At 40.5% G+C, this 25506-nt stretch overlaps 1 protein-coding gene and 1 long non-coding RNA gene across 4 annotated transcripts in view; one reads left to right on the forward strand and one right to left on the reverse strand.

The window, feature by feature from the left end:
- cntn5 (contactin 5) overlaps positions 1-25506 on the forward strand; it is a 149439-nt gene that overhangs the window by 69991 nt on the left and 53942 nt on the right. For both annotated transcript variants that reach the window (XM_086035500.1, XM_086035499.1), the window contains exons 6-8: positions 3752-3847; positions 12023-12226; positions 23354-23456. In XM_086035500.1, the coding sequence (XP_085891626.1) occupies positions 3752-3847; positions 12023-12226; positions 23354-23456 (403 nt within the window). The remainder of the gene's footprint in view (positions 1-3751; positions 3848-12022; positions 12227-23353; positions 23457-25506) is intronic.
- Positions 4846-6545, reverse strand: LOC147144798 (uncharacterized). 2 transcript variants are annotated; one of them, XR_015087435.1, is made up of 4 exons: positions 6473-6545; positions 6328-6378; positions 5253-5381; positions 4846-5131 (listed from the first exon to the last, which is right to left on the reverse strand). It is a non-coding gene; the product is annotated as an uncharacterized LOC147144798 (long non-coding RNA). The 2 variants fall into 2 exon arrangements; XR_015087434.1 differs by lacking the exons at positions 6328-6378; positions 6473-6545 and having other exon boundaries at positions 5253-5647.

Genomic DNA, 25506 nt, shown 5'->3' on the forward strand with positions numbered 1-25506 from the left:
CTCGCAGCCTTCTTTTTGGTCAGAACTCCAACTCGGGCTACTGCTTTGAAGATGCTCACCCGCACCTTCCCTCCGTCTGTGGATAGTGGGTATCAAGCAATGTGTTTGTTTTTCAGGGCCAATGTACAGAAAGGATACATAAATACACACACACACACACACACACACATGCACACCCCCACACATAAACTAACTGTAACAGGGCTAGGGTTAATCAGCTCTTCTTACTACAGCTAATGAGTGGAATTTTGCCATATCTGGTAAGTGGATAAAAAACTGACTGCAATTTTGGAATCAGCATGCCAATATTAGTTTGATAATCATTAAACTCAATAGATTTTGCCCCCCAAATTGCTCCCCAGTGTTACATGTTAACATTAAGCAAAAGACTTTAAGGTAAACTTTTATGGTTGTTTATAAATACACAAAGTGTCATTCAGTTTTATGTTTTAGTTTGACAGTAAACTTCCACTTGGAGTAGTATTTTAACAAAGCATTTTAAATTGAACAAAAATAGCAATAATACAATGACATATTGAAAGCAATAAATTCAGACACAAATTAATGATACTAAAACATATACAGTAAACATTGGAAAACAACAGAATAGTGTCAGCCTAATGTTGGGTCAAAAGCCAAAGAATAAAAATGTGTCTTCAAACGAGTTTTAAAAATGGACAGGGAGGTGGCTTGTCTAACATTTAACATCAGCAAGGAGAGTGAAAGCAGTAAATTAAAACACACATTTATGCTTATTCGCCTGTGTCAACATGACTGCATTATAATGCCCCCCATTGGCCAAGCCACACACACCAGAAGGAGCTGCAATGATTTCATCATGGCGTACTAATTGTTTGTCTTAACATTTCATGTGCAATATTCCAGATTGGTATTTTTAACGCACCCCAAAACCTCTATTGCAAACTTGACTGTAAAATTGCATTTACAATATTCTGAACGGGCATGTTTAAATAAGTTTCAGTGTTCAATGCTGACTGAAGATATTTGAAGATATTTTTTTTTAAGAAAAAAGTATGAGTGGTAATTATATAGGAGCCACAATTCACCCATGAATGCTCCATCAGTCAGAAATGGCACTTACATTACATTAATGCTTCCTGATTGAAGCCCACTGACGCTAATTAGCATCAAGGACCTGCTGCCGTTTGCTGCAGGTTGCGTCACAGAGTTTTTTTTTTTAAACATTCATGCAGACATATGTTGACTTGTAATGTCGGACGACTCCTTAAATGACTGCACCATCGTTGCTGCATTATTCAGAAAAAAAATTCATGAATATTGATTGGTTTATAACTAGTTTGCAGATGCCCCCATCGCCTTCTGCAAACTACTTCTATGTAGAATGGGCTGAGAGGGATTTTTTTTTTCTTTTTTTTGCCTGATTCACATACATCGTGTCACACAAATGAACCTCTATTTCATTTAGGGCTGTCACTATCAATTATTTTTAGAATGGACTTTTTTATCGATTATCCCACTGATCAATCCATCCATTATCCTAAACGCTTATCCTCACAAGGGTCGCGGGGCGTGCTGGAGCCTATCCCAGCTGTCTTCGGGCAGTAGGCGGGGGACACCCTGAGTTGACAGAGCAATATGACTAGCAGCCAATCACAGGGCCTGATTCTTTGAGGGCTTACAAAGCAGAAATCAACCAAAATCTAGAGTCCATCTAATGAAAACTCAAGACCCATTCATTTATTTTCTATCATTGATGAGCTGGAGTTCATCCCAGTTTACCGGGCAAGAGTCAGGCCACACCTTGAACTGGTTGCAAGCCAATCGAAGGCATAAGAAAATTATATTTATTGTGACAGGTGGCCTTCTGAATTGGTTGGGGTTTTTTTTTGGTGTGTTTAATGCATCTAACTTGTTTCAATTTTGGAATTGAACTGCTGAATAAAACCGAATCGTGGAAAGCGGCGTATCTCTTGTGCTTTCCTGACGCTATCTTTATCATGTGAATTTCATACTTGTCATTAATGCTCCTAACAATGCGTCTTTATGCAAACTAATACGGACCAGCTTTGCCGAGGTCTGAATGCCAAAAATGCATCACCCGCAGATGTTTTCCAGCAAATCCCATTGCGGTGATTGGATATTCCTAGCTACAATGCTTCTGCTTTGGAAGGACCTGTTATCATGCTTCACCAGTGGGAGACTTGGTCCCATTCTGGTCCATTCAATATTCATTAAATTAGGACCAGACCTTCTCCACAGCATGTGGGCTATTTATAGCAGCGTGCATCCCATCTGGTCTTGCAAGTGCAGCGGTTGTGTTGTATTCTTGTAATTACTGTGCTTGTACAATACAGCATACTGTTGATCACACCGCCACGGCTTCTTTTTATTTACTAGCTGACGCACGCTAACCTTTATGATTAGAAGACGACCTCATTCCGGTCTTATCGCCACCTAGTTAGTCCATTAAAGCCCAGATGAGCAATAAGTGGGGATTTATGCATGGTTTTACAAGACAGGCAGAGTTGACAGCCGCTCGTCAATCATGCGTGACCACGGCGGGCGTCGGCGGCGGGTCGTTAGCGCCTCCGATCGATACTCGTCGCATGGAGCAAATGAGGCATGATTACGGGCGATCAAGCATTTCTAGGACGAAGACGGCAAGCAGCCGGATGAGCTCCAAGAAGTCAAAGCTGCAGTTTAGTCCAATGTTGAGAAATCAATGAGAGGTATAGAGGTTTGCATCAGCAGGGAGAGAACAGAAGCCCTTCCTTCAGTTGATTCCAAGACTCCTTGAAGCCTTGCGGCAACACAAGGAGAAGCTCACAGATACGACCCTGATGACATCATCGTGTGGTTTCCCCACCATTTTCACATTTTAGGAAATGATTGAGATTGGCAGCTGCATTTAAATATGTGGTCAATATATTTCAAGGTGAATCTTGGGAAGGATCATTAAACCTTGATGCCTTACTCTGCCTGCATTGGAAGGCATAGGCAGAAAAGCGTGACAGTTTAATGCCGCACATCTGTCTAGAACGATGTTTCCCAACCTTTTAGCCGAGGTTTTGCTGATTTGGCTAAGTCCACCACAAAAAATGGCTTGACACAAAAGAGTCTGCTTCAAAACTCGGGGCGGGGCGATTTCCAGAGTAATTGATGGAACAATTGATGGGATAATCAATTCTAAAAGGATTCGTAAGTAATATTGAATGACAATAATTCATGTGAAGACACTTGTCAGGTTAATGATGTCTCACAATAATTAGGAAACCGATCAACCCATTAAGGCCGAAAGCGCCTGGCGAGTCATCTCTCTACAACCTAAGGGCGACTTTAGAATCAAACTCTAAAACCTGGAGTTTTCCCGGAAATTCAAAACCTACCAAATAATTGATACCTCAGCCCCTGTCGCAGATACTAACATAATTCCAAAAGATTTTGAGAGCTTAGACGTGGCTTTCACGCAGTGTTTGAATCTCGCCACTGGCCTTTGTGTTTTGGCTCCATCCCACATTCCAAAAGCATGCATGTTAGGTTAAGTGAAAACTCGTAGTTGTCCTTGATTGTCCGTGAGTGGTTGTTTGTCTAGATGTGCCCTTTATTTGGCTGAAGACCAGTTTGGTCTGAAGCACTTTACACACAGTCAGCCGCTATAGGCTCACTCACGACCCTAATGAGGAGAAGCGTTATAGAAAATGAATGGATGGATGGGCATCAGATTTGGCTGTGTTGTTGTTAACGCTGTCCTTTGTGTGTTGTGTTGCAGACATCGGAGAGTTCAGTGCAAAGACCAGGGGCGGCGTATCGGTGCGTGAAGGCCAAGGTGTCGTGCTCATGTGCACGCCGCCGCCGCATTCTCCAGGTGAGATCTCATTTACACTGCATGGAGCGCTCGTTTAGAATGGAGACAGAATGTGGCCCATCCCGTCACTTATCTACGCTAACGCAGTTGTTAATATTATATTACAGTAAATATTGTATGAAAAACATGTGAAGGCAATAATTATGTCAACAATCAAGTGGAAAACAGTAAGTACGGTAGTACCGTAATTGCCAATACGCCCCCTTGTATAGTGCTGCCCAAAATCACCCTTTAAAAGCAGTTCTTCTCTGTATTTATGTATAATAGGGTGACAAACAAAAACACATTAAAGTGGCCGAAAAAGGCAAAGATACTGCCGGCGCACAAACAGAATCGATCGAGACTCGAGACAACCGCAAGGAATTCTGGTCTTTGTAGTACAGGGAGTGATTGTTTACGGGTAGCGCGTTGTTTGGTGCGCAACCCCCTGCAAATACACAAGCAGAGGTCAACAAACTCAGAGAAGCAGCACAAAAGCACACTTTCTTTTGGAGCAAGGAGCAAACCGGCTGCTTCATTCTTGTGGTGACTGACATGAATATCAAGTGTTTCATTGAGAGTTGAAAGTAATGCACGGAAATGATGTCCATTTGAGACATGATGCTGTGCGTGGCTGTACACATTGGGTTATTCAAATCCCGGAGCAACTCTGTCCGCTCAATCATGTGAATGGGGTATTCAGAATGTTTCAGAAAGTTGAATTTTGACCTTAACCAGAATATTGACTACATGTAAACATTGTCACTATGGTGGTCGCATACGTCGTAATTCGAGGACTTCCATTATACCAACAAAGTGTAAATGCTTATAAATCCAGATTGGATGTCGGACATGTTTACGCATCTGACACTCACACCTAATTAGTCAGCGACATGGAATAAACAGAATACAGTATGTCCTGGTAGGTAGTAGAAAAAATGTGTCACGATAGTGAGAAAAGATGACGTAGTCTATGGTGTGAATGACGAACACCATGTAAAAAAGACGCTTATGTTCAATTAAGAATTTTTAAGACTTTAAGGTCAGAAAAGGGGTTTTGGTCAAACATGCTGCTGTTTGCTAAAGAACAAGAAAAGCTAGAAACAGAGGCTTTCCATAGAGTCCTTTGTTGACTTTGATCCCAAGAGACCGAACGTGCTCAAATTATGCCCGTTTGTCTCGATGCTTATTACGGACTTGAGCAGCGTAGTTGAAATCCAGTTTAGGAGCAGACAAGTCCCCCTCTTCCTGCGGCTCAGAAACCCTGGTGGCGGCCTATCCGAGCATGCAGCAGAACACGGCATCCTGGAGAGTCAATTTGCAGGATCATTAGCAACGAAAAGCAACGTCGCTCGGTGTATAAAAGCATATCTGGCCCGAGCCGGCCTCTAATGTACACACGCTCTTCTGAGTGAGAGTGACTCACTTGGCTATGTCGGTCCCAATGCGCCGCTGCACTGCACCTGTGGGAGTGTTTGTCGAGTGCTCTTCAGCTTCTGTTCCCACTTCTAGAAGCAATTTTTTTCCCAACATCCGGCAGGACCAGCCTATTGATCTTCTCCAAAACAAGGTGGCCAACGTTTTTTGCATTACAGATCGATTTCATGGAAAGCAATATTTTGCCAAACCGGCATAGAAACAAAGAGAGTGGAATCTCAGTTTTGGTATGGCCGAGCTTTTCTATGATTTTTTTGTGATGAAAATTTGTGCACTCGATTTTCATACAAAAAAATCATGACTTGGCCCTTCGTTTTAAAATCGATTTCCTAAATTTTGTATGAAGGGTTCAACAGACAGCAAGGTTCCACAATGCAAGCCTTTACAAACACCTCAAAGACTGATCCACTCTGCAACTCTGTGTAACACATCCTGTCAAAAATCAGACCTTCACAATAAAAGCAAACAGTATACTGTATTAACATTGCGCTGCACTTTCTTTTGGCCCTCTGCTGCTATTTAAAAGTCACACTTAATAAACAAGCACAAATAGTTTGAATGTGACTGCGAGAAAGCCAGCAGAGGGCCAAATAAAGTGTGGTGAAAATATTGGGGTGCTTTTATTTGGAAGGCCTGGATGTTTTGACAGGATGTTACGCCGATATTGCCCATACTTGTCCATTAATTGTCAATCAGATAGAGAGCCTTATTGCCTTTATATAGAAGACGACCGAAAGTTCCAAATTGGCTACCCTGTGTCCCTTCCCTGCTGTACGAATATAGCCAGAGCTGGGCAGTCTGTCCCGTGGCGGAACGGCCCGTCCCTCCTTCCCGGACGGACTCCCATTTTTGGGACGGAGGACGGGGCCGACAAGTTTTAAAAAAGGGGCGGACTAAGAAAGGACGGAGGTGGGTTTTAGTCCGGCCCACTAATTGTCCCTCATGCGTATGATGTGGTCGTGAGGCGGCTAAAGTTCATCTCAACCTACTCGAAATGGTCAAACGACAAATATTGCCTCCGAACGCTTCAAACGCGCCACTACTTACCAACTGCGTGTACTTACTTGTATTGGGAACGCCCCGGCGGGGAACACTGTGTACTGCACACGTTCAGTCTGCATGGAGGGGAGAAGAAAAGGAAGAATGTGGCGAAGAAAAAGAAAGAGAAGAAGAAGGAGCGCTAGCGTTTGACTGCGGGAAATTTGAAACCTGAATGCTGCAGCCGCCGCTTCATTCGCACACATCGGAGAGGGGATAAGCTTTGCTTGGTAGTAGACAACGACTGGCAAAAAAATAGATAAATAAAAATTATAAAAAATTATAAAAAAGGGTTTTTTCGACATCGCAATCAAGTGGTCGACACTGTGCTAAATCCAGAGCTGGGCACTTGACACTTTTTGCCGGTCTGGCCTCGACCCCCCCCCCCCCCGCCCGTGACCTGGGTACCCTTCCAGCCTCGACCCTCCGCCCTTATTCAAATTATTGGCCCCGAGTCATTGCCGGCACCCTTGTATGCCATCCACAAAGATATTTACAGGACACATAAACACCCATTCTGCTGTATTTAAAGAACACATGACCCCCCCCAAAGCCCACACACCCAAAACCCGTTTACATGTGTGAGTGGATAGAGATATTACCGCATTTGAATAACCCGATGGAAACGGCAACGTATGGAAGTCGTGACGCAAATACACATAATTTCTCCTTGTTACTCTCTACCCCAAATAAAACATATTCATGTCACACACCACACGAATAAAGCAGTCGGTTTCCTCCGCATTCCAAAAGTGTCCCACTGTGTTGCGTCTCTGAGTTCATCTCATGATTGATTACCTCTGCTTGTATTTCTGGCGAGTTGTGCGCCAGACATACAGACTTATACACATATATATGCTTCTGTACACACAGTCATTTTTGCCGTAGAGACAGAAAATAATATGAAATCGCTGCAAAGAATTCATTGTATTCAAGTTAATATCACTACAGCGAGGATACAACACATCCAAGCACTTCCTGTACTATGAAGACCAAGATTCCTTGCGGTTGAGCATGTGCAGAGTGTCCCGTGCAATCGGGGTATTCCGATCGAGGAATACACCTGACCCAGGCATGATATTCAGAATTTTTAAAACCCATACAAGGGCATATACAGGTTATTGCGTGCATTTACATTGCTTTTAAAAACATGAATACTGTCAATATTCTGTATTTAAAAGGGTTATTGACTGCATGTAAACTTAGTCCTTGACACCTACATTCCTATTTTGACAGGCTGTTGGCGTCATCTGTTCACTGAGGCTAAAGTTGTTAAGAAAGAAGCCTTTAGTAATCAAGCGGGCATCCCTAATATAGTGGCCAAAAAGCCTTCAATCAGCGCGTTTGGTGAGCCTAGCGCACATATGTCAATGTCAAGAAGGTTTTCTACGGCCCCTGGGATGATATTGCTTTATTGCAGTAAGCCGGTGTGGGTAGCAGATCTGATCGGGTACTTTGCGCCTGCCGAAGACGTCACGCTTTAAAATATATTGTAGCGACTTCAAAGAACACGCCGTCAGACGTAATTTTATTATCATGTTTTTATTAGTCCAACCGGCTACTGCGGGCCACGGCCGACGCCAATACAGTACGGCAACCGTTCAGTCAAAAATGAGCAACGGTTTTCCTGTTCGTCCTCCACTACTCTCGCTCGCATGCCCTCCCATCCAGCGAGCCGCATGATGGATTCATTAACCTCGGAAACAAAACAACTTGGCAAGACACAAATTCGACCACAACACAGATAATTCAATTCGTTACACTACTTCTGTGATATATTTCTTTGCATCAATGTTTTCCGCCCCATGGCTGTTCTACATGCTGACTGAAGACGTCACGTCACTTTTCGTGGCTTTCAGAATCGGATTGTGGTGAAAAGTTATTTGGAGTAAAACACACTTTATTAGAAATACTTCATGTTAGAAATCTCACGTTGTTTCATTATTAGTAATTGTTGGCATTTAATAAATTCATTGAGTTTCGACGTAGTGCTGAGATGTCCCACACTGTGAGCAGGCATTGTACGCTATTCGAGCACTAAGTGTTGATAGTGAGTGACTTTTTTTTTCTCTTTCCTCCTTCGACACAGCTTGTAGTTTGTTCGTGCCAGCAAACTCAGTAGTTGCAGATTGCCCGTGTTTCACCACGTTTGTTGTTGTGTGTAAATGTTAAAAGGTGAGTTTAATCATTTAAGTTCGTGTCAGGTAACTGCTGTACATTATAGCCTAGATATGTTCTCGTGACTGATGTCACGTTGATGAACACTGGTTAGTTATTTTGGCTCATATGCTAACTATTCTAGTGATGAAAGGTGTGAATGTGGATTGTATGTATTGTTTGGCTGATTAATTTCTTACTACAGTGAATTGTAATGTTTAGGCATATTGTTAGCAAATGGATATGCATTGGATGATGTTGCTAGGTTATTCTTTGTCTGTGCTGTTGCAGACCACAATAAATAGATGTCTCAAGTGTAAGGCCTATGTTTTCTGACAGGATCACCCGCATTCATACCTTGCCACTCTAAAATAGGGTCAGCTGGAGACATCATACCAGTCATATGATCCTCTCCATTTTACTTCACATTATGTACAGTTCATACAGTCTTGCAGCCCGAGTCAACCAGAAAATTATTTCCAGTTTGGCAGGAGAAACGCAAACAGAAGTGACGTACGAGCTGCCTCGCAAAAGTAGCAGTAATGTACTTTATTTTATTTTTTATTTAGTAATTCCAAAGATAAAAACACAACAGCCAGGGGGATGACAAACATAGACGCAAAGAAATATATTACAGATATATAAAGCGTGACATCATTAGCAGGCGCGAAGGACCCGATCACATCTGGACATTTAAAAAAATTTCAATGAACATTCTATCAGTCCGGCCCTCGGCTTGTCGCAAAATTTTGTATTTGGCCCTCCGTCCATTTGACTTTGACACCCCTGGCCTAGCGGATTTACGCTGATATTGATCAGAGACGGTGGCAAATGACCGTGCATTATGGCCGCGACAAGACTTTTATAGCACTTTCAGCAGGAAGATTTACTAACCAAGCAAAAATAAGTGTGCACGTGTGTGTGTATACGATGGCCTAATCCCTCCTCCCATTCCTTTATCAAATAGTCCTTTTAGTAGATTAAAGCCGTAACGCCACCTAGTTAAGCTTCAAGCCCAAATTGAGTTCAAGTGTTCCCAGATGTGATCGACGCTGACGAGACACTTTCTTCATTTTCAAATATTTTTTCACTTTGAAGCACCGACGCCGCACGACTCTTGCTCTCGAGTTGGTGACAGATAATGCAGGCAAATACTGTCAGGCCACGTTGAGGAGATTAATTTGTTGCCGGGTACATCTACAACCCCCCCCCATCTACTACCCCAACCACCCCCCCCAAACACGCACACAATATTGACAAATGGGTAACTATAGAAGAGCGTAGCGTAGACACAAAGCAGACGGCCAGGCTCGTGTGTCATCCATCGTTTTTATTAGTCACCATTTACATGTGTCTCTTTGTGTTACAGCATCTCGAGCTTTAATCAGTGTTACTCATGTGGTTTTTGCACGCATATGTTGCATTCAGTATCATATACAGTACATTGAATATAGTTTTGTATTCATGGAATGAGATTCAGAATATGGGTGAATAAGTATTAACATGAAATTCCGGTCTTCAGTATTGTGTTTTATATTATGTATATTAAATTGTACACTTATAACTATTTTTCATTTTTTTAGATGCATGTTTAAATTTATTTAAATGTATTCCTTTTATGTTGTTCTATATTTGGTTTATGATATACATGTAGTAGTGCAATTAGCATGAAATTCTACATTACATACAAATTCTTCCATTTTGCCTCTTGTTGTTGACTGAAAATGACGTCATAGTTGCTCAGGGCTCAGGTAACGATCAACCATGGCTCAGCTTCAGAAAACAGGTGAGCCGTTATTGGTTGTTACCTGATCCCTGAGCAACTGAGATGTCATTTTTAGTCGAAGAAGTGAAAAAACGGCCAACCCCTCAGATGGCTAAAATCGGGTGAATTTTGCTGCTTAACTCATATTACACAAATGCAATATCAATTAGAATGCCGTGTTTAGACTAGTGGATGTGCATAGAACATATTGTAAATAATTATTTGGGTTGACTTCCTCTTTAAGTTACATAATTATTATGAATGAAGATGTGAGCGACAGCACTATTAACACTGAATCTTTTCATTTATGTGTTTTTGAATGTCTTTTCATTTTTAATTGAATATCTTTATTATTCACCTTTTCTATTTTTATTCAATTTTATTTTTGTTTTTATTGTTTCATTAGTATTTTAATTTCATTGTATTTTTTATTGTTTCATTAGTATTTTATGGATTCGTTTTTCTATTCTACTTGATTCTGCTCTTATCCCACACACATTCATGTGTTAAACTGTCCGTTAAAAAATTTAAAACATCATTTGGAACTGCTGTTCCTTCACATTTTTTTTCTTTTGGAACAGCTCTAACAGTGTCGTCTGCAGCTTTATCTGTGACGGGACATTTACTTTTAGTCATTTACTGAACAACGTAATGCTGATACAGACTGTAAAATAAGGAGTAAATACGTCCTTTGCCACGTAAAGAGGTAATTAAGGCCTTCTGTAAGTATTAGTTGCTCAGCTGCCCTGTTCTTTCGCTCTTTAAGTCTATTTACGGGCATTTGATTACGGTCTTAATTAATACTAAAATTCAATGAATTCACTATACAGGCAGTTTTTTTAAGTAACATTTTGAACCAATGTAAAACATCAAAGCAACAAAACACTCATGGGTACACAAACCTGTGCAAACTACTCCCAAAAGGTTTGGGATATTTGGCTTTAAAGCGGAAGTCATCAACTCAAACATATATTTTTTAAGAATATGTTCCCAGCAGGCCCACTAGTTGAAACACGGCATTCTGATTAATTTTGCGTTTGTGGAATATAAGTTAAGTAGCAAAATGCACTCGTTTTTAGCCTTCTCTGGGAGCGGCCATTTTGTCTTCTTTCGACTGAAAATGACAGCACAACTGCTCACAACGACCAATCAGATTCAGAAAACAGCACAGCCGTGACACTGGCAACTTCAAAGAAAGTGCCCTCAAAGCTGGTGAACGATGTGGCGAATATACACTGTTTACGTTACGATTGTTTTTAAAAACAGTCACCATTCCTCCACCACACACCTTTGTGTGTGTGTGCATGTACTGTGTGTATGCAATAGGACGTGGTCATTAAATTTGTTTTAAATTGCATTAAAAAGCATTCAACTAGGAACCTTGCATTATAAACAACAACACAATAACTATATTACACATTGTCTGTACAAAATAACACACTAAAGAGGCATAACACAGTCACAAGTGTTACTTGTAGCGGCAACATAGCATGAGCATAATTGTGCCCCCCTCCAGCATTTAAATTGCCCATCCCTGTTATAAAGTCAGGGATTTTTTTTAATTTTATTTTTTTTATTTATTTATTTTTTAAAGAGAAGCAGAATATGAAATATACTGTACTGCAGTGTTGTGAAAGAGCCCAACTGGGGACCGGAGTTGAAAATTAGTATTAGCTATAACCTCTACATGCATCACATCAGCTGCAAACTTGTACTGTATCTGTGTTTGACTGCATTGTCCCAGCCAAATAAAGGTTTGGCGTTAGTGTTGTTTCTAATATTTGTGGCCCTTCTGGCAGAGATCATCTACAGTTGGGTGTTCAACGAGTTCCCGTCCTTCGTGGCCGAGGACAGCCGCCGCTTCATCTCGCAGACGACAGGCAACCTTTATGTGTCCAAGGTGCAGCCGTCAGACGTGGGCAGCTACATTTGCCTGCTCAAAAACACGGCCACCAATGCCCGTGTGCTCAGCCCGCCCACGCCGCTCACGCTCAGAACAGATGGTGAGACCTTTTATCGTCTTTATCTGTCCTCCGTTGACGGCTCTGTTTGGATCGTTTGTTTATACTAAGGACAAGTGCATTCATTTGAATGGAAAGAATGTTTACCTCCACCAATTAAGTTAGGGTTCCATTTTTATTGATTATAGGCTACAGCAGTTTCTGATATATTGCAAATTTGATTTTTGTTTTTTTTATGGTGGGCAGGCAGTCTTGCAAGGACATTATTACGAATGAATAAATATAAGTACACTATATTATAACAGAAATAAATGCCGTATAAAAAGCAAATATTAAACTGGGCATATAAATATATAAAAATAAATATATGTAAACAAAAATACATGATACTGTATATTATATATTCAAAATAGTATTGATACTAAACAATGAATGAAAAAGGATGACCACATTAAATAAATGAAAAAAAAAAATAAAGAAAGAAATAGTACATATGACATAATCAAATTAAAAATATTTTTATGTGAAAAACAGCATTAATTAAACATTGCATATAAAGTGGAAGTCAACTCAAACATATTTTTTTCAAGAATATGTTCTATGCAAGCCTACTCGTTGAAACAAAGCATTCTGATAATATTGCGTTTGTGGAATAAGAGTTAATGCACCCATTTTTAGCCATTGTTAGGGGCGCCCATTTTGTCACATCTGTTGACTGAAAATGACATCACAACTGCTCAATGCTCAGGTAACGACCAATCACGGCTGACCTGTTTTCTGAAGCAGAGCCATGATTAGTCGTTATCTGGGCCCTGAGCAGTTGTGATGTCATTTTCAGTTGACAGAAGTAACAAAATGGCCGCCCCCTGAGATGGCTAAAAAAGGGTGGATTTTGCTGCTTAACTCATATTCCACAAATGCAATATTAATCAGAATGTCGTGTTTCAACTAGTGGGCCTGCTGGGAACATATTCTTGAAAAAAATGTATTTGGGTTGATTTCCCCCCTTTAAGAAATTCTGCTGCTTATGTTCCTTTCCTTATTATTGTATCTGATCCATGTTGAACTAAATAAATGTCTTAAAAATAAATGTCCACTACAGAAATCCTTATCCTATGGTCGGAAACTGTAGTAATAATAATAATAATAATATTATGGCAACCAATTCAGGGTGTCCCCTGCCTACTGCCCGAAGACAGCTGCGATCAGAGAATAAGCGCTTTGGTTAATGGATGGATGGATGAATATTACATTTAATTTATAATGCACTTTACATTTAGGCAACAAATCTCAAAGTGCACAGACCAGGTAACAATAAAAGCAATACAATCAAATCATAGATAAAATAATGGGTGTAATCAATATAAGAGTTAATAATTAGAATTACATGAAATCAGCCAGGAAAAGCTTTTTTAAAAAGAAAGGTAAGTCTTTCAAAGCATCCACCATCTGTGGGGCCCCGAGGTAGTCAGGGAGGGCATTCCACAGAGGGGGAGGCTCAAGACTTGTCACCCATGGTCTTGAGCCAAGTCCTGGGCGGGTGCAGACGGTGCAATTGGCCTGACCGGGTCCTAGCTGAGGTGTGTGGGTGGAGGAGCTCAGTGAGGTAGGCGGGGGCTTCACCGTGCAGACAGTGATGAACGTGAAGGAGGATTTTGTATTGGATGCGGATGTGTATGGAAAGCCAGTGCAGAATGTGCAGGATGAGTGTGATGTGTTCATATGGTAATAGCAAACCATGGTAAAAAAAAACAATGAAAAAAAAAAAACATGAAATCAAATTCACATCTTACAGTTTACCTTATTGCGTGTTGTGTTTACTGTTTTTAAGTTCTTCCATCTGTCCTTCTTTTCATATGTCTGATCTGTCCTTCTTTTCATATGTCTGATTTTTACTTTATGTTCAGCACTTTGCATGTAGCTGTAGTTGTGTTTAAAGTACTCTATAATTTAAGTACAGTTGAGTTGAGTACCGTCACTGAAATGTAAAGCCTTGGTGGAGGTTTGCTACCTCTGTGTTAGCATTCTTGTTGTTTTTAAGCACTATTAATTTAAGTAGCAAGCAAGTTATATTGGCATCCTGCCGGCAGGATATACTGTATGACATTCTTGTCGCATTCGGTATTGTAGCTGACAAGTCGGCTCCATTTGCGCTGTGAACAGATAGCGATCTGTAAGACTTCCTGAGCAGCTTTGGTGAAACTGGTATTGAGGGAAATCATCTGCCTCGGCTTGTGGCTCTTCAATAGCACCCCATCTAGGGGCCAAGCGATGCACATTGGTTACGTCAACCTGGCGCCGCAGGGTGTAACGGTGCACGTGGGTGTATTAATACGTTTCGGTATGGCATGTTCGGTTCGGTCCACTTATTAGCGCGAGCCTACGCACAGGCGCTATTGACTGTTGCATGCGGGAGAGGAGGGTAGCGGCACAAAAGAGAGAGCCAGAAAAGAGCCACAGCTCGAAGGTCCCCCATACACTGCGGTCTCCTGTTTGGGAACAACCTGTTAAAATCGTTGATGGGGAAAGGTACGTGGTTGAGTCCGAAAGTTGTGTGCCGACATTGCTACATGAGATGGGCGGCAGGTAGCACGTCTAACATGCATGGCATCATCCGACTGTGAATGTTTCTTAGACGAGGGAGCAAAAGCGTCAAACTTAAATAGTGAGATTTATCATATTGTCTCGTCTTCCAGGAACATGCCGTCAGACGTAGTTTAATTATCACGTTTTTATTAATCCAAGTACAACTGCTCGCGCTCTTCTTTCTCCGCTGCTCCACTAGCTTGCCGTACGATGCATTCATTATTCTGGCGTAATTCCTTAGAATATCATCTGAATGGTTCGCTTTTAGTTTTTTCGAAAAAAGTACAGTTTACTTGGCAGCTTTTCAAAATAAGAATATTAAAAAAAAAAAAATCTTTTTTTTTTGTACCGAAAATATACAGAACCGAAGTTTCCCATAAAACGAACCAAACCGAAACGTGATTTAGCGTACCGTTACATCCCTATGTGGCGCAGCTGCTCAAAATTTCAGTCGAGTTGCCTGAGGACATGGAACTACATATCCAGCGCTGTCATCGAGCACTCAAGAAAAAGCCTGGCCCGGGGGCGACTCCACTAACTATAGTCGCCAACTTTCTCACTTATGACATCAAAGAAACGATCTTGCAAAAAGTATGGGGCAAAGAAAAAAAAGGCGGTGAAAATAGGAAATAAACAAGTCTTCTTTGACCATGATTATGCGTCCGTAGTCCTTCAGAAACAAAAGACTTTTGCGAATATCAAGAGAAGATTGAAACAGGAAGGAATTCGATTCCAGACCCCGCTCGCCAAAACACGGATACACTGGCCGGACGGCGTGAAAACGTACAAGGACGCTAAAGAGGCGGCGTGAGACTTGGAAAGAAGAGGATACGATACGGCGAACCCGGACTAAGATGGACGAACACAGACAACGCGAAGGAGCAACATTTTGGATGCGGCTTTGGAACCATTAGAGGATGGGAGCGGAGGGAGCGGAGGGAACGGAGTGGCGGCGAACCGATGGTGGGAAAGAAGGAGCGGAGGCTGCGCAGCGAATGAAGGACAAGCTACAACGATTCAGAAGGAAATAAAACTCGTTGGACATTGTATTGGAGGTACAAGGGTGGGAAAATCACAAGTCAGGTAAGTTGTTCATTTCTGATGCTAATAACAGAGAAGATGAAAGGAATGACTCGAGAGGTCCATTTCATATTTGTTTACTCTTGGTATGTTATGTAACTGAATGTTAAATTGTGAATTTAATAGTTTCAGGCAAATGCGACCGACTCGGGGAGAGAGAATAATTGGGTCTAGGTCTAGGAAGGGGATGTTTAGACCTAATGCACAGTACAGTGTAGGGAGAGGCCTTCATCTCAGAGGACTCCCTCTCCATGTAGTGTTAGGGGCACTGGGATATTTGGGAGAGAGCCCCAGGGTTTGACCCACCCCCAGATTATGTTTTTGAATTTTTCTTTTCAGGTGTTGTTATGTTTGCATTGTTATATAGTTCATTCCAGTTGGGGAGCACATTTGAGGATTAAACAAAAAGTCAATATTGGATACCAGTATCAAGATAATATCGCTAAATGTAAATGGCTTGAGTACGCCAGCAAAGAGAGGGAATGTTATGACAAAACTGAAAAAAGAAAAAGCACAAATTATAATGTTGTAAGAGACTCATTTATCCCAATTAGAAAAACTCTGAAAATTTGGCTCCAAGAACTTATTCTATAGCACATACAAGAGAGGAGTAATAATTTTGATGGCGAACTCAATCCATTTTGAATGTGAAAAGGAAATCAAAGATAAAGAGGGACGGTTTGTCATAGTGAAGGGGAGGGTAGCAAATGAATTAATCACATTGGTTAATGTACTGTATATACACCCCCTGAAAGTGACAAGTATTTTATTTTTTTTAAATGTCTATTTGATCATTGCAGTGGAATCAGAAGGGGCAGTGATTTGCGGGGGAGATATAAATGTAACTTTGTGCCGTAGAAGTGATACTACAAGTCTAAACAGAAATAAGAAAAATGTGTCGCGCTATATTAATATGTCACTGGAAGAGATGGGACTGATGGATGTGTGGAGACATATGTACCCATTAGAGAGGGAATATACTCATTTTTTAGCTGCTCATAAAGGATAGATTCTTTTTTCATGAATGTGGGCGACTGCCACCTTGTTAAGGAGTGTAATATCGGTACGGCAGTAGTATCAGACCACAATCCATTGACTTTGAAAATAGATCTGCACAAGAGGAAGCAAAATACAGTATGGAGATTGAACACTCGCTTATCCAATACTGAACAGAGGAAGTTAGCGATTAGAAAAGACATTGACACACATGTGACAGAAAATGACAATGGTGAGGTGGACCCAACGATACTGTGGGATGCCATGAAGGTGGTTGTTAGAGGAAAACTAATTGCAGAGGCCGCTTGGATAAAAAAGAATAAATTAGAATTATACAGGAAATACATTGGAAAATTAAGGTTGCTAGAAAAACAAAATTATGATTCAAAGGACTTTACTATTTACGAGGAGATAAAGGGCCTAAAGAGCAAACTGAACATAAAATTGGCAGAAGTGGAAAAAAAGAGAGTAAATTTGTTAAACAGAGTTATTATGAAATAGGCCCGAGAGCCACCATATTATTATCGAGACGCACAAGAAAACAGCAAGGTATTAATAGTATTAACAAAATAAGAGATCCACGTACACAGGAATTGCTTCACTCTCCGGAGGAGATTGAGAAGGTAATTAAGGAATACTATAGTAAGTTTTATGATGTTTGGGATATGTTGCATTTATATCAGTTTTTAAATGGTCCCAAGCTAAGCTAAGCTTGTTTCGTTGGCGTGCCAGTCCCGATATGAATTTGTTTACAGAATTTATTTATTTAACCTTCATTAAGCTAGGAAAAAAAGATCACTGTGATTAAAGATCTCTTTTACAAGAGGGACCTCTATAATCATATTCACTTCATTCACAACATAATAATTTATTATGAATTATTTTACAAAGCCTCAAGTTACAGTTTACCCCCGGTTTGAGAACCACTGACGTAACATTTCAGCCAGTAAGCGAATGTGCCGTCTTCTTGCGGCAGCAAACATGACATAGTCAAGGTTTCCAAATGAAAATCCATAATGCCAAAGGCACACCCCCACCACAAATCACACTCCCCACCCCTCCCCCCATCCCCTTGGTGGCCTTATGCAGCCTGCTGCCATATTGCGCTTTCCACTTTTAAAATGGTGAAAATTGCATTGGCACACCTCACGACAGACGGGCCCAAATGTTGGAGCGCCGGTCACGGGTGGCGACCAATCGCATGGTGCAATCTGTGTCTGGCTAAAAGTGATTACACAGTCTACGCTCCGAAGCTACTGTGTGTGTGTCTGTGTGTGTGCATGCGTGCGTGCGTGCTCACGGTTGTCAGCTGTAACCAAGGCTCTTAATCAAAACAAGCATCTGGGCTCCATTACGGCCTGCTGGACGCCATTGATCGTCAGCTCGCATCCCGCATCCAGCAGGGTGTGTCGACAGACCTTATCTTTACAACACGTCCTATACCTGCACGGACTTAACTCTTATATTATATAGAAGAAGGAAAAAAAACATTTTGATAATATGGCACAGTGAGGAAAAAAGCTAACTTACATTGGCTTAACTTTTATGCTATCAATACAGACAAAACAATACTCACGGGTGTATATTCTTTATCCTCTGCATAAAATTATTCTTATTACATCTTACTTGGGCATTTACAGTAGTTGTTAGACACTGTCGTGTCTGGATGGATAGATGTATAGATGTATAGATAGATAGATAGATTCACTTCAGAGTAGAACAAAGCAACAGAGGAGATGAAAGCATTCGACCTTGTTTAATCTGACCACAGACACAAGTACCGCCGCAATCACGGCTCGTAATGTTCTAGCCACAGACATTGCTTCTCGCATTGTTTCTTTCATATTCAATGAATGCTTAGGCTTGGAGGTTGAATTTATGTGATTTTTAATAAGAGGCAAGGCAGAGGCAAGGAATGAAACATTGCAATTCATTACTTATTACTTTGAAGCCATGAATAGGCACAATGAAATGGGTGATTTTACCATGGTGCATAAAAAACACCGGGTGTCATTCGGTGCACTGGTTATCTACTAATACTAAAAGTAGGGATGGGCAAGTACCGATACCAGGTTTCGGTATTGAGCATACCAGCCTTATTTTAAAGTGTCAGGTACTCGTAGAGGCTGCTGCTACCAGCAACCGATACTTAAGGCAAACAATTTAGTTGCTCTATACTGCAGCAGTTTGACGCATTATTTTTGTCATTGTGTTAAATTAAATTTTATATATCAAAACTACTCGAGGTATTGGTACTTAGTATCGGTGAGTACTCAAAGAGTGAATCTCATACTGATATTGGTCTGAAAAAAGTGGCATCCTACATCCCTTATAAAAAGTCAACGTAGTTGTGAACCATCTATTATCGACATGTTCACTAATGTCGTTAAAGCTCAGGGTAGACTGTTCAGTCTGGAGTCTAAGAAGCTGCTATTTAGCATTTAGCATGATGGTAATGAGGATATATAGTGCCATATTGTTCCCTGAAAACATTCTGAATTATTCAACCTGAAGTTGCTGTTGTTGGTCCCTGTTGTATTTTCAATGGTACCACCTTAAAAAACTAAAAAAAATTTTTAAAAAATCCAAGAAAAAGTTAAACTCCAACTTTAGAAAACTAAAATTTTCCATTGAAATCCTAATTTTATGAAAGAAAAGCCAAATGCGCACTTAAGCATTGTGACACATCTGGTACGAGTTAGTTAATTATTTTCAATGAAAAGCGGAATTTCTGCTAACAACCTCCCTGGCAGTTGGCCACTGATTTTAATACGGTTTAACATTTGAAGTCAGAATTGAATCAACAGTCAGGGAAAGGGGCGATCAATTATTGCCAACAGCCTCTCATAAATTACACACTCTGTCCTGAAGTATCACCCGGTTTTCTTTGTGGAATCCTCTTCTTGACAATCTCGACATGTTTTTGTGGTTCAATACCCAATAAAACAGTGCAGCATATTGTATGTTGAACCTTTAACCTGATAGAGAGTCATAGTTTTTCCATTGTGTTCATCGGTAAATGTGTGGTGCTCAGAGTCGCCAAATGTAATTTTTTCTGTCCGATGGTCCACTGTAGTCACATTCGGCTGCATTGCTCGGAAAAGCAAATGGACAAATATGCAAATAGTTGAGCAAAGAAAAAAAAATTAAAATTAACTTGTGACAAGGGAGCCGCAAATAGGGGTTTACTGTATAAAAACGGGCCAACAAAATAATTGTTGTTATTATTAGCTGGTAGCCATATGCCGAGACATGATCGTCAATGGATATTAATGGTCGCCTTAAGCGCAAAACAAATAAACAAAAAGGAAGCTGAGGAGGCATGCCATTAGTCATGTCGCCACTTAGCTGGACTGATAGCACCTTATCGCATGGCAATGCGGATTGTCGGGCAGATTGGTTATCCCGGCCCACATTCGCGCCTTGTGTTAATACATCATGTTATAATGGCGTGTTCCTTGGCTACCATTTAACAAGGCTAACTCAGCCCGGCGTTAATGTGCTACCTCTGCGAAAAAAAAGAGAGACCATGTGCCGAGGACTATTAACCTTCTTAAAACAATACACCAGGCACAAAAGGACGTTGTGGAGATAGCGAGGAAACACAGTTATTCTCTTTTATGTTAGGAGGGTGTCGCCACCCACGTTTAATAAAGTGTGGAAATTAGAAGTGGATGGTTGAAAGATAAGGCAGATGGTGCACTTAATGTGGACGTGTGCAGCATATCTTTTCAGATACTGATGTAATGTAACATCAAGAATCTGCTTTATGGAATAATTGTTGTAGACACTATAAATAAACACAATAGCGGTTTAATTTAATGTAGGCATAAAGTGATTTTTTTTCCCACATTTTAAAACAGTTCCCAGGTGTCTTAAAGTGGCAATTTGGAGTGTTAAAGAGAGGTCAACCCAAACATATTATTTTCAAGAATATGTTCTATGCAAGCCCACTAATTGAAACAAAGCATTCTGATAAATATTGTGTTTGTGGAATAAGAGATAATCCACACGTTTTTAGCCATCCAATTTGCAGTGTTAAAGAGAGGTCAACCCAAACATATTTTTTTCAAGAATATGTCCTATGCAAGCGCACTAATTGAAACAAAGCAATTTGATAAATATTGTTTTTGTGGAATAAGAGATAATCCACACGTTTTTAGCCATCTGCGGGCGCAGCCATTTTGTCACTTCTGTCGCCTGAAAATGATATCACAACTGCTCAAGGCTCAAGTAACGACCAATCATGGCTGACCTGTTTTCTGAAGCTGAGTGGTCGGCAACCACTCAAAAAGCCATTTCGACCCAGTTTCCACGGAAAAGAAAACACTGAGAGGAAAAATGTCAAATGAAGATTAAATGAACACATTTTGAACTCTTACAAAAAAAGAGCTGAAGTTCTCTTCCATAATTCAAAAGGTGAACTTAAATTATCCAGTTAGCAAACAAAAATGCTGGAATTTAAAAACACAGTGGAAAAAAGAGCAATATTTCACTGAACAAGGAAAATTTTGCAAAATAACTGCCTGAATATTTATTTGACCTGGTGAATGGGACTTCTGCTCCTGAACCTTTGCGCATATGCAGCGTCATCAAATCATGGCTGAGAAGTCATTTTCTTCAGAAGAAGAGACGTCGACGTCACTCCCGACGTTGTGTTTACGAAAGTAAATGTGGTGCAGCGTGTCAGGGCATTTCAACAGTGGAGCAATTCGGTCAGAGGTAGAAATACAGTATTTGGGGAAATGATGAGGTGAGGCTTTTTCGATCTCATTTCATGGAGACGTCACATCACATGGAGACGTCTAGTCACATGGAGACGTCAAGACGACGTCACATAACCGCGCGTAAAAAATGAGCCGATCAAGCCGTGCCTGAATTACTACTATCACCATAAATGTCAACTTTATTCTTTATGTTTCAAGTCGGCATAAATTAAAGTCAAATATAAAATCAATACTGTTACTCAAAACAGCTGCAGACTCGCTGTCAGCACTGATCCCTCCGCCCGGCACGGAGCGCATTTTGGGCTCCTGACGTCAATGTCGGATGTATGCGACCTGGAGGTTCAGATTGCGGTCACATTGCAAAAAAAAAAATTTCTGAGGTATCCAATCTAGGACCACATATGAAAGTGACCAAAAACTTTGAGTTAATAAGAAGACATGATGCACATTTTTTAGATAAATAACATCCACTTCAATCGGGCACTTATAATGTATCTTCCCAAGCCACGCAGGTCCACAAATAAGGATAAAAGAGCCGCGGGTTGCCAACCCCTGGTCTATACTCCCGAGTCCCGACACATTCAAACAGCACTATAAAATGGCAAATTCACTATAAAGGGCGCTATATAGTGGATAGAGAGTGATTCAGAAAATGGCCAATATCTTATTTATTTTTTGTTTTTTGTTTGTTTTTGAGCAAGCCAACAAAAGAAGTTCATAAACAAAACAAAAAACAAGAAGTCACTAAGACAAAAGGTTACCATTTGCAGCCGTTCTACACATGCTGCTCAAAAAAGGAGTGGGAAGAAGAAAACGTATTAAATCCCACCCCCATCTCACATTTACATTACAAACTATACAATCTGACTTTCACTTCCCTAATGATGAGGTTACACCTATACAAGTCCTACGAATATAGATAACACATTAGAAAAAATGATGTACAATACATTACATATAATCCCTATCAAAATGATGGTTTGCATAATTTAAAAATATAGTATATTTCAACAATAATTACATAACAACAATGATAATAGAAATAATATATACCAACATGCTAAGCTACAACAAGCACATACCAACAATGGTAAGAAAGAGCCAGTGACTGAGCAGTTAATGCTAAGCCCCGGCCTCCTTGAACTGTGTCCAGACCATACCTTTGTAAGACACTTTAAAGTTATGGATGCTTTGGCTTTTGCTTGTGGTGTAGGTCCAAACTGTTCCACAGTTTTACCCCACATACAGACACACAAAAACTCTTCCTGATAGTACGAAACTTTGGTAGTACAAAATTTCCAAAGCCTCGCATGCCATAAGTGCTCTCTCCAAGTCGAAAAAAAAAAAAGTTTTATATTGATTGGTAGCGATTTACTAAAGGCTTTAAATAAGATTAATAAGGTATAATATTTCACAAGGTCATGAGTCTTCAGTAATTTTGATTAAATAAACAGACTATTGGTGTGTGCTAAAAATTGAGCCTTATGTGTAATTCTTACAGCTCGTTTTTGCAATATAAATAAAGGATGTATGGAACATTGATAATTGTTTCCGTATACCTCAACACAATAGGTGAGATATGGGAGTACGAAGGAACAATATAATGTTTTGAGAGCATCATGATCTAGGAATATCTTTGCTTTATTCCTGATTTAGAGACTTTTGGAGATGTTTGCTCTTATGTGTCTGACGTGGGCATTCCATGACATGTTGTTATCAATTATTACTCCCAAGAATTTATATTCCTTAACCACGCTTTCTCTTCCTTAACCTTTTCCAGGTGTCATGGGTGAATACGAGCCCAAAATTGAGGTGCACTTCCCCACCTCTGTGCTGGCTGCCAGAGGTGTCACAGTCAGACTGGAGTGCTTTGCGCTGGGCAAGTAAGTAAACAAGAACATATCGCACAAATAAACGGCGGATATTTGCTGCAGTAGCTGATGATATAAAAAAAAAAAAAAAACAGCAGCACGGCTCATCACAACTCAGTTATTATTCTCAGTGTTTTCCAGTCCTCTTTAAACGTCTTTATTCCATTACATGACTTCTTCAGGCAGGATGTTAAGAGAGTGGGGAGGTGTGTGTGCGCGTGTGTGTGTGTTAGATGGTTGGTGTATCCCCCCTGAGGGATAAGGCCTAATGTATGTGTGTGTGTTTCCTTGCTCTGTGTTGAATGAATGAACGGAGCGGGACAAGGTTATATCGGCGCGGAAAATAAATGACATTGTAATAGTTGTCTGCCAGGAGGGAGAGTCCATAGAGAGTGCATTCCAAAAGCACTTAGCACACTTACTAAAGTTAGCATTGCAGTATCTGTCGGAAATGCTGAAAAAGTTATTTCTACGTCCTCCACGGAGGCTACGTTCACGTGGGCCAAGGGTTGGTGGTTTGTATCACTGCAACATTGATATCTTTTATGATAGAAAAATGACTATATGGATTCACAGTCAGTAGTTATTTCCTTGCTCACCATTTAACATGGAAAATCCAATTACCGTAAACATATATCCATTTCAACTCTAATCCGATCAGGGTTTTTTTTTATCTTTTTTATTTCTGCAGTGGAACTTTTGACATTTTGTCTCCTTATATACAGAAATCGACTTATTAATTTCACAGGCGACAAGTTTAAGACTTGGCGGACGTCTGAGCTGAAGCCTGAAACTAAGAATTATTGTTAGTTTTACGACATTTAAACAAACAAAAACACATTTTCAATCTTCTCCAGAGAAAAGTGATTTGGTTTTGTGCAAAAATTATCTTGCATCACACACTCCATTATGTTTATAATTAGTCAGCATGAATTATTCATGTCTGTCTGTCATCCAGTGTCTCTAATCTAAAATAAATCACTGAAAACCTCATCTCCGTTTACCTAGATTCCAATCAGCGTCGCTCATTACACAGAGTTACTTCCCAAACATCGCAACGCTGGGGACTGAAAATTCTGTCTGAAAAAAGACAACCAGCAGCTGTGCCTGGCTCTCTCCTTAATAAACTCAATTCTGCTTGATAACTTTCCACCAGAAAGCAATTTCCAGTTAGTTGAGACAGGTGACTTTTCAATGAAGGAAGTGACGGTCCTTAGAATAGCGTCGGGAATTAAGTTAGGGACGCCCTTCTGTTTTCCTGCTGATCCCAATGGACACTGGCAACCAGAGTAAAAAGATGCTGACCGTGATTGGCCTCATTATTGGTGACATCATGTTGTGTTCAAGACCAAAACTGTGAGCCCCAGACTACAACCGAGCCTCCTCTATGTTTCACACTGAGCAATACAATTCATTCAGAATATCTTCCTGATCCTGAGATTTCATTGCACCCTGCGTGTATTCAAGACACTTTGTGCCGGTTGTAGCAAAGCAGCCCCAGAACACCACCCAGCTTTCTCCATGCTTCAAATTTTCTGACAATGAGGCTTATATTTCGCTCCATAATGTCTTGAGCTTTCATTGCACACTATATACTGTAGAATCAAGACACTATGTGCCGGATGTAGCAAAGCAGCCCCAAAAGATTACCAAGCTTAATCCTAGTTTTCTGACACCGGTCTACAAATTTCGCTCCAAATACCAATCTCATCAGTTTCAAATTACTACAGTAATGGCTGTGGTTTTTACAATTTTTGCGGAGGAATACATAATTGTCTGTCCATATGTGTGCTGTGATTGACTGTCGACCAATCCACGGTGTAGTCTGCAGTCAACCTGGAGGGACTCCAGCTTTTGAAGAGGAAACGCAGTAGAAAATTAATGCACGGATGGAAGGATCAAAGTTGAAACGGCGCTTTTTTCATTCCAAGAAAAAGTGGCATTGGTTCAGAGAGTTTCGTCTCCCCACTTTCTTGCACTTGCGCCATGAAACGTTTTGGATACTTTCAGTCCAATTGCTATACAGCAGCCCACTCACTTTTTAGTTTAACTGACCCCAAGG

Source organism: Filicampus tigris, chromosome 7 (assembly GCF_054856515.1).
Source record: "Filicampus tigris isolate MCC_2025a chromosome 7, RoL_Ftig_1.0, whole genome shotgun sequence".
Taxonomy (NCBI): domain Eukaryota; kingdom Metazoa; phylum Chordata; class Actinopteri; order Syngnathiformes; family Syngnathidae; genus Filicampus; species Filicampus tigris.